General features: G+C 33.0%; 1 protein-coding gene across 2 annotated transcripts in view; it reads right to left on the bottom strand.

Moving 5' to 3' along the window:
- Positions 1–2,317: 2,317 nt before the first annotated feature.
- DTWD2 (DTW domain containing 2) overlaps positions 2,318–10,437 on the bottom strand; it is a 95,950-nt gene continuing 87,830 nt past the window's right edge. The window contains exons 5-7 of one of the 2 annotated variants that reach the window (XR_001597021.2): positions 9,363–9,491; positions 3,760–3,981; positions 2,318–2,729 (exon numbers count right to left, since the gene is read on the bottom strand). Coding sequence is in view for 1 of the 2 variants with exons in the window: in XM_016145327.2 (XP_016000813.2) it covers positions 3,811–3,981; positions 9,363–9,491 (300 nt within the window). In the remaining variant the exon portion in view is untranslated. Of the gene's footprint in view, positions 2,730–3,483; positions 3,982–9,362; positions 9,492–10,437 lie in introns of those variants that run through there. The other variant, XM_016145327.2, reaches the window with a different exon arrangement.

The following is a 10,437-nucleotide window of genomic DNA, read 5'->3' as shown; positions in this document are numbered from 1 at the left end:
AGTATGTTAAGAAAAGAAAATTAATTTTCTTTATAAGAAACATCTAATAAAGCTTTTATTCACTTCTGACAGGGATTCACCACATGTTGAGAGCCATGTCCTGGGCTCAAGAGGAAAAATCATTCCATTCTCCATTCAAAAGGAAGTGTATGTGACATGATTTCTAAAGTGATAAATTAAGGAATTAATTACTAGATCACAAGGATTGAAACAAATATTTTAATCAAACAAGTACATATAAAATTTTACTGTTGCTGTATCCTTCCTTATAAAGATCCAGACAGGATTAAATAATTTATTAAAGACTAGTGATGCCTACCACTGTGATTAAAAGTATCCTATTTTTTTCTAGTAGACATTTATAACTACAAAAAGATAATTAACTGGACAGTCAGGTTCTATAATTGGCTTTTTCTTTTAGAAACAAGATTTTTTAGGAACAAGCATTTATTTGAAAATGTCCTAACATTATCAGATTTTCCTACCTAGAATCCAAAATATTGGAAAATCAAAATAGCTAGATTTTTTTTTTTTTACCTACTTAAAATAGTGCCTGGCAACCTACTAGGTGTTAAACATTTATTTGTTTAATAAGTGATAAATAAGATAAATTTGAAAATGAAGAAAGTCAAGGTCTGTATGGCATATCTTTTTCCATTCCTTTACTTTTAACCTTGCCTTTGTATTTAAAGTGCCTGGTGTTTCTTATAAAATGCATGCAGTTGAATCAGGCTTCACTAATCATCAGGGAAATGCAAATCAAAACCAGGAGATACCACTTCACACCTATAAGAATGGCTATTATCAAGAAGACAAGAGATAACGATTATAGCCAAGTATGTTGAAAAGAGGAAACCTTTGTACACTACAGGTAAAATTGTAAAATGGTCCACCATCAGGAGAAGCAGTATGGCAGTTCGTCAAAAAATTCAAAATTGAACTACCATATTATGCAGCAATTCCATTCTTGTGTATATATTTGAAGAAATTGAAATAACAATCTAGAAGAGATATCTGCATCCCCATGTTAATTGCAGTATTATTCACAATAGCTAAGATATGGGAAAAAACCTAAAATTCCTTCAATGAACTGAATAGACAAAGAAAATGTGGTAAATAAATAAAAAGGAAATCCTGCCGTTTGCAACAACATGGATGACTCTGAAGGGCATTATGCTAAGTAGAATAAACCAGAAAAACAAAGACAAATACTATATGGTATCATTTATATGTGAAATCTGAAAAAAAGAAAAAGTCAAGTTCAAAGAAACAGAGAATAGAATGGTGGTTACCAGGGACTGAGGGTTCGAAGAAACAGAGTGATGTAGATCAAAGAGCACAAACTTCCAATTATAAAAAGAGTAAGTTCTGAGGTTCTAATGCATAACATTATGACTGCAGTTAAAACTGTATCATATATTTGAAAGTTGTTAAGAGGAAAGCTTAAAAGTTTTCAACACAAGAAAAAATAATTTATAATTATGTATGGTGAAGGATGTTAACTAAATTTATTGTGGCGATCTTTAGCAAAATATACAAATATCAAATCATTACATTAGATCTTAAGCATTCTCATCACACACACACACATACAAAGAGTTACCTATATTAACTATTTGAGGTGATGGGTATGTTAATTATCTTGATCCATTCTACAACATGTATGTCTATCAAATCATCAGACTGTATACCTTAAATACATGATTATATTTGTTAATTATTCCTCTATAAAGTTAGAAAAAATCACCCTCAGGATTTAAAGATTTACTCCATGTTCTGACCTCAGGATGAATCCCATCATAACTTCACGTCTATTCATCTCAGTGCAATCAGAAATGCAAACCTCCCAGATTACCTCTCATCATATAGACACATACTAGGCTTCCTTAATACATCTCATTTCTTACCTTCGTATCCTTACAAATTGTGATTTTGTGTCTTTTAACAAGAAATATACATTTGGGCTTTCTCCTACTTTCTGGCACAGAGTTCCTAAAACCTTTGAAATTTCTTAAGTGATAAGAACAATAAAGGTATCTTAATAGTTATACAAACCCTTTTCAGCCACACCTGAGTTTATGTTATAAAAGTGACTTTTGGAAAGCATCTCATGATAGGGGCTGTTGCCAGAAGAACCAACCATGTGATTGGAGGGTTATAACTTTCTACACACACACACACCCCATGCTGTTGCAGCATTATTTACAATAACCAAGGAAACAATCTAAATGTCCTTTAATGGATGAATAAAGAAAATGTGTGTATGTGTGTGTGTGTGTGAGAGAGAGAGAGAGAGAGAGAGAGAGAGAGAGAGAGAGATGACAGATTGATCTATGTAGAGAGAGATATAGATACATACAATGGAATATTATTCAGTCATAAAAAGAAGGAATTCCTGCCATTTGCAACAACAGGAATGAATTGGGCATTATACTAAGTAAAATGAGCTAGAAAGACAAAGAACAAGGGGAGAAGAAGGGTTAGAGGCTGAAATCAACAGCAAATGGGCACTGATTTAATCAATCATACCTATGTAATAAAGCCTCCATAAAAATCCAAAAGGACATGGCTCAGAGAGAGACTCCAGGTTGGTGAACACAAGGAGATTCACGAAGAATGGTGCACTCAAACAGCATGAAAGCTCCAAGCTCCTTCCCACATATCTTGCACTATGGATCTCTTCTATCTGGCTGTTACCGAGTTATATCCTTTTATAATACACCAGTAACCTAGTAAATAAAATGTTTCTCTGAGTTTTGTGAGTCACTCTAGCATATTAATCAAACCCAAGGTGGTGGAGGGTAAGTCATTGGAATTTACAATGTATAGCCAGTTGTGACACCCTAAACTTGAGACTGGCATCTGAAGGGGAAGAGGGTGGAGTCTGATAGGACTGGGCCCTGAACCTGTAAGATCTGATGCTATCTCCAGGGTGTATCAGAATTCAGTTAGATTTGTGACACACCAAGTCACAGTGTCCAAGGAGAGTTGAATTAATTGCTTGGTGTTGTGGAAAAAATATACATAAAATGGACAAATCCTTCCACTGTATCTTTTAAAATTCACAGTCAGTTATTGATAGGATGACTATGTATTCCAGCTTGCACATAACTGTTAACACATTACTATTTTCTGGTATGTCATCCAATAAATAAAAGTATCCTCATTTATATAATAAATTAGATGATTCATCTAATTATCAGTAAACTCGCCTACCTAATTAAAATAAAAGGGGCATTAATATAACATTTAATCACATTAGCTGAGTTCAAGTTTAATCTCTAAAGAATATTTAGTTTCTTTATTCTATTACACTATTTTATGAAATAAATTCAATTTAAACCACCTGATTATCATTATTTTGTTTTGTTATTTATTTCAAACTATAAAGTTCATGTACACTATTGCAAATTGGTGTAGGTATCCTCTATTATAGGTCTAATTATCTATAAAACATAAAAAGAAACGATACTGTCTCAATCAGGCACAACAATTTCCTTTCATTTTATAAAAAAGAACGTCTAAACCAGCTCAAGAGCTAACCACATTTCAAATTATGAATTGGAAAAAATACATTAGAGGCACATTTTCAAAACAAATACATTATAAAATCTTGCTTTTTACTGATTCGGTGTAATGTTTTTTGTTTGTTTTTATGGCTACTTGATTTATATCCTTCCTCGGGGCAACTTTAGTATGTAACTCTCATTTTTTTAGGCAGTCAAAAACCCACGAATTTAAATTGTATTAAAACTTAACCTGGTATTGTCAGCTGAAGACACCATAAATAGCACCATAAAAACATGTGCACTAAATTTTAACACTGTTCATTAAGAGTTCCATTTTCCTGAGTTTGCGTTTGTTCTTTGGCATCGGCTTAGGATATAATCCATTTTTCAGAAGGTGTTCCTTGCTGTGGCGAATTTGAGCACCATGTTGAAGCTGGAAAGAGCATAAAGCTTGAAGAGGGCGGAGCAAAGTCTGTTGAAATAAAAAAAAAAATTCTAAAAAAGGAGTCTGTGACAAGTCACAATATTCTATCTAGAATTTTTCTTCAGAAACAAGATTATTATATTATTATTGGCTTTTAACTATAAAAAGCAATGTGTACCTTAATACATGTGAAAATTTCTAAATAATTTATTTAAATTCATACCTTACATACCAGTAAGTAACTCTAGTAAAAAGACACAAATCAATTTTCCATATGAGTGATAAAGTCTGAATTTAGTTTTATACATTAATATATTCAAACACCACAAAAAGTTGTTGCCATTATAATAATTTAATCTGTAACAAGTGGACTACAAGAGACCATTAGATAAAGATTAGTTAATTCAGTTTCAATCACAGACTGATGTCAGCTTCCTGCTGCCTGATAATGATTAGATATACAGCAGTAATGGGTAAGTGGTTTATGAATCCACACTAGTCTATGGACCTCATACAAGTTAGATATCTAGGTTTTGGTGCATATGAAATAATTCTAACTGAATACATACCTGTCTAAATTCAACTATTTATAGGGTCAGCCATTTAACATAAACATGTGAACTGGGTGGACACAAGATGACAGAGAATGCTAGAGGTTATAAAACAACTAGAGCATATGCCTTTCCTAATGTTATTAAAATTTTAAAGATTTTTGAAATAAAAACACTACACTAGTGCTTTAAACACATTTTTAGTCAATTCTTTCCTTGGGCCTAAGACTCCTGATCTAAACCTTTTAAAAAACAATAGCAACAATCTGATTGAGATTATTACAGGAAAAAAAGAAACAAAAAGAAACAAACAAAACCTTATAGATTTAACGACAAAAATTTTACACTATATAAAACTTTATTCCCCCACATATACAACATAAATGATAGGAAGGGTTTAATAGCTTTAATTTACAATGAAATCTTACAAACTGTAGCAGTCACTGATAGCTGCTTCTTTGTATCCATTCTTTTCCTCCTTACTAAAAAAAAAAATCCAAAATTTTATTCAAGGTGGCAATGTGTCCAGCTACTAATAGCACACTGCCTAATGACATAAATCTATCCAATGAGACAGAAGTGGAAGTCTTTGGGTGGAGCTTCCAGGGATGCTCTTCAAAATGGAACAGACTTAGCAGCCATAGGTTATTGCTCTTTCTTCTTGCCTGGAACATGATTGTTAAAGGTAGAGTAACCATAATGTGACTATAGGACAATAAACATGAAGATTAAAACCAAATACACATGATGATGAAGAGAAAGACAGGAAAAATCTGGGTCTCCAATGTCCTTTTTAGGCTGCATCCCAGCCCTAGACTGCTCGCCTCAGCATTTCTTATTTACAGGAGAAAAAGAAACTCCTACGTGGTTCAACCACTGCAGTAAGTGCTTCGTTACATGCAACCAAATGTCATTCCTAACTGATATTCACCAACAAGATAAACATCTTCAAAAAGCTCTGCTCGACTACTGCAGAAAGCCTCTTAGGTATGTTCTCATAATTTCTTTTAATATCTTCATTTCTTTAAATGAGAGGAAATATGGAAATGATCACATATTACTTCACAGAATCAATATAGTGTACTGACTGGATTCTGAAACATTATACCTAGGAAACATCTAGGATCACATACAGACTCAGACAACTGAAGTTTCTATTGCTACTTTATGACATTTATTAAATTCTTCATAGGCAGGAGAATACTAATACTATTAATAAGCCTCTAACTTGTACCTCCTGAAGATGAGAATCTATCAATTTTCTGAGGTAATTAAGAGAATGAGTTTTGGAGATAAATATGGATTAGATCCCCATTCCATCTCTGTGCCAGTCACTAGGGCTATTCACAAATATACAAGTCTGGCTTCTTGGTACATGATCAGACTCATTTTCTAGTCCTGTTTGAAGTTAGACATGGCTATATATAAGTTTCTTTGGTTAAGGAACTGTGAACATGAATGATGTGTGTCACCCCTGGGCAGAAACTTTAAAAGCAGTATATGATTCACCAACCTCCCCCCCCTTATTCCTTCCTTGAGTAAAGTAGAATGACATATCTAGAGAGTGTCTCCTCCATCATCCTGGGTCCCTAAGTGACTGAGCAGAGATTCCCCTGGCAATCCCACTGGACAAACAGAATGAGAGAGGCACAAATCTTTCTTGTGTTATGCCATTCTGATTTTGGAGTTTTAAATTACTGGTCTAACCTGGCCTATCTGATGCAATCACTTACTAGCTCTATGCTCCCAGATAAGTTATATAACCTCTCTTTGCCTCATTTGCTTCATGTGTAAAATGAGAAAAACAATGTCTACCTTACAATAATAACTTACAAAGTTATTACTATGGTACATTAAGATGATGCATTTAAAGTGTTGGAACATTACTTGATAATAAATGATAACATTTCTATATAAATGAATTACATTATATCTGAGGCAATGTGAAGCTATATGAGAGATGGACTGGTTCAGAGGAACAAAGAACATCTTCTACTTATAAAATAAGTTTCTAAAAGTTTATTTGGGGAAAAATCGGGGTTTCATAAATCCTTTATATCTGTAGGTACAATGTGATAGTTTTCAAGGGACCATTATTAATAATTACTGGTGTTAAGTAGAGCTAAGGCACTTAGGCTATGGCACAAAGCTTTGCCACACCAATTATAAAAGTTTGCAAGCTAAACTTCATAAATAGAGAATGTTCTATAATAAAAAAAATTCCCAAGTTCAAGCCTTCCAAGGTATGAAAAGCCCTGGTAAATATTATTGTAGCTGCATGAAAATCACCAACTTTTAGTTCAAAATTTTGTCACTCTACAACAAGTGAGGATAAGTGAAGTTTTTATTCAAACCTGCTTCAAAGCTCATATTTTGCTACTTCCAAGTATTTGAAAACTGCTCAATAGTAAAGGAGGCGGATGAATCAACAGACTGAGGGCTATTCTATGCCAAGTTCTTTATTTTAAGGAGCCCTACCTCTATAGAACGAACCCAGCAAAAAAATTACTACTCTCCTGCATTATCTTGTTTTATGAGGATGCCATTAATAAATCGTTATTAGGAAAAAAAAAAAATGTTATGTCATAGCTTTCCTCCCCAGGAAAGTGAAAAATAACACTCTCAGAGCAGACAGTAATTGTGTTTCTCATAGGAATGTACATTATTTGTTTTTATAGCTAGATTTGAACAGGCTAGACGAGGGTTTACCCCATTAAGCAAGCTCAACTTTTGCCATCTGTAGCAATAAGCAACTTGGGGTATTTCATTATGCATTTCTTCTGCTCATGCTCCTGCCAACCATCTTATCAGCACCTCCCAAATCACATGTCTGATTGTCAAACATCCTTTTCCAACTCCTGGCAACTATAGTATGACTACTCCTGGTGACAAAAAGAAACAGAATGAGAGCTCTAGAGCCTCACTATTACTTTGGGACTTTATGTTGAATTTTATCCATAGACAATATAAGCTGAAGACAGGTTTCCTGCTATGATGGTACATTAATTATTTCCAGAATAATATATCTTATAAAACTGGGAAAGGGAGAGCATTTGTAGCAGCATTAGTAGTAACAGTACAAACCCTATCCCAACCCTAAGCCCTATTATATTACAACTACTGTTATTAAACCACCACCAACAACAGCATTAAAGCTTCCATTTAGGATTGTGGTAAAAATTCAATTAAAATTGCATTTGAATTTTTAATTTTGAGAATAAGGGTTACAAACCAAAGAAAATTCTTTTCAGAACCACCCCCTCTCAAAAAAAAAAAAAAAAAAAAAAGGAGAGGAAAGAAAGTTTTAAATGTATAGCCCATGAATATTACATTTTTCCCTAAAGGTTAGAACTTTTAATGAGTCCTAGGTCTGATGTTGGCTGATTTTATAGTTCTACATCAACAAAAAGGAAAATACAGAGACTGTACAGAAAGTAAGTTTAAACAATAGTACTGGATTTCATATTTAAGACACTTAAAAATAGTGTAGTTTTGTTGCTGTTGTTTTGCTCAAGAAAATACAGAAATTATGGTGAATAAATAAAAGAGAAAGACAAGTATAGAGATATATTATGTGCTATATTGACGGCCAGGTGCATGGAAGTAGGCAATAAGGTTAGAGGGAAGGAAGAAAAGTCTGAGAACAATCCCTGGGCATTTGGGGTAAGGATCTGGGGTCCCTCATGATTTTTTTTTTCCTCAAAAGAGAACAGAGAAAAAGAAATTGCCTGGATCCAAAACCAAGTCTACTCACACTGGCACAAATACACACACAGAAGCCTATTCATGAAATACTACTTCTTTCATCAAAAGAAAAAAAACATCTTCAACTCTGACATTTTCCATGGCTTAGAGCAGGGGGAAGGAAAAGCCAGTTCAGTGCTTGCTTCTGTTATTCTTTAGCTCTCCTTGCTCTGGAGGCTTTTTTTTTTTTTTTTTCCTTTTTCTTGGTAACCAGTCCAGTTACTCTGACCTGAGCTTTTATCCATTAGACAAATGTCCTTCACGGCTAAGGTATACTCTTAAAATAGTAACCATAGTGTGTAACTAGAGAAAGAGAGGGAAAGAGAAAGTAGGGAGGGGAAGAAGAGAGAAAGGAGTTATAAAACTTCCATTTAGTCATGTTCGTTAGCCTCTGACTTCTTGAGTTGTATTTATGAAAATTCTTCAGTGATTAAAAAACCCTAATAACTTGTTTTATTTTGCTATTTTTTCTTTTGCCATAAATGCAAAGTTTCTTACATGTTCCAAAAGACTGAGATGTTAATGAGCACACTGAACCATTATTGTTTACTGACGCTTATTAATTATATATGAAATCATCAGGCTTTCATTGAAATTAAATAAAATGATGATTGCAGGTTATAACCTTTTCATATTCTGCAGGTGTTTTTCTCAAAAAATTATCTTTTTTAACTCTAAATATGCTTAATAAGATAAACAGGAAGTTGGTATACTTCCTCAAATAGAAGAGCCAGTGCAAAAATAATGTTGCTGTAAAATATTCTTCTTTTAATTAAAAAGGCAAAAGTAAAAAGAACACAAAATACTAAAAATACAAAATACTAAAAGAGAAATCTAGCCCCCCCCCAAAAAAACTATTTAATGTTGTGATACTTAAAAGCAATTTAGCATAATACAAATGCTGTTTGACAGCTTAGAATATTTAAATAATGAAATCTGGAATGCTAAACAGAGAAAAAAGCACCAAAGGGGGAAAGGTTGTTTATAAAAGTATACAAATTTCTATCATAGATATTATTCTACTTGTCACTTGAATTACAAATTTAGCCAGCTATGTATTTCTAAATTTTCTAGATAAAATCTAACCAGACTTCTACTTTCAAAAACTGCATAATGTTCTAAAAACATACATACCTCTTGTATGGCACTATTTTTCTCCAAGATGGAAAGAGCAACAGCTGCACACTCTAGTGTAGAAAGGCACCTATTAGTTGGCTGCGTTCGAATGACATATTGACTAGAAATGCTAGTTTTTAACTGTACCTGAAACCAAGAACGGAATAATAGAATGTAATTTTTGCTTTAAATTTAAAACTGTAAAGTCTCTTTTAAATATTACTTTAATTTCCTTCCAAAATTTAGTAATAGTAAATGTATCAATATCTTCTATACATATCCTTTTGATAGTATTGTTAACTAGAAGAGGATATGTTCACATATATCTGACAAAGAAAATATATCGAAAATATATACAAATTCTTACAAATCAAAAATAACAAGCCCCTCCCGGTGGGTGAAAAAGTAAATAGACTCTAACTTCACAAAGAAAAGAATGGCAAAAAGATAGGTGTAAAAGTGCTCAACATGGTTTAATACGAATTAAAATTACGACATTTCATACTTACCAGAACAGTTAAAATAAAAAATAAAAGACTAATACCATCCAAATAAGGAAGATATAGAGCAAATGAAACTCTCATACATTGCAGAGGAGGTGAAATAGTTTAATAGCTTTGGAGAACTGACAATTAGGATTTTTTATTTTATGGTTTATTCCTCCATTATTTCTTAATATAAACCGATAGCTGTATGTCTGTCTCAGTGTGAGTATGTATAAACACAAGACAAACACGCATACAAATACAGGCTAATATACACATATGTATATACATATGTCCTCTCTTTTTAGGTAAAAAGCATATTATACATACTTTTATCATGAAGATAATAATTTGAAACCGAATGATAGTCAGACATGAAAAAGGCAATAAAATATCAAATGTCAACTATTTGGCCTTTTGATTCCTATTTTAATTAAACGAGATTCAAGTAATCTTACATTCATAAAGTCTTATCCCTAGCCCACACTCTGATCAGAATCACATTTAAACATGTGTGAGTAAATGAGAATTTCAGTTTTTACTCACATAATATGTGAGCATAGGGATTGAAGGTAGTGGTGTTTAAGTCTTAACACACAGCAACTTAT

This window comes from Rousettus aegyptiacus, unplaced genomic scaffold (assembly GCF_014176215.1).
Source record: "Rousettus aegyptiacus isolate mRouAeg1 unplaced genomic scaffold, mRouAeg1.p scaffold_m13_p_8, whole genome shotgun sequence".
NCBI classification, from domain to species: domain Eukaryota; kingdom Metazoa; phylum Chordata; class Mammalia; order Chiroptera; family Pteropodidae; genus Rousettus; species Rousettus aegyptiacus.
The sequence above is the reverse complement of the archived record's forward strand: the minus strand, read 5'-3'. Positions and strand labels throughout refer to the sequence as shown.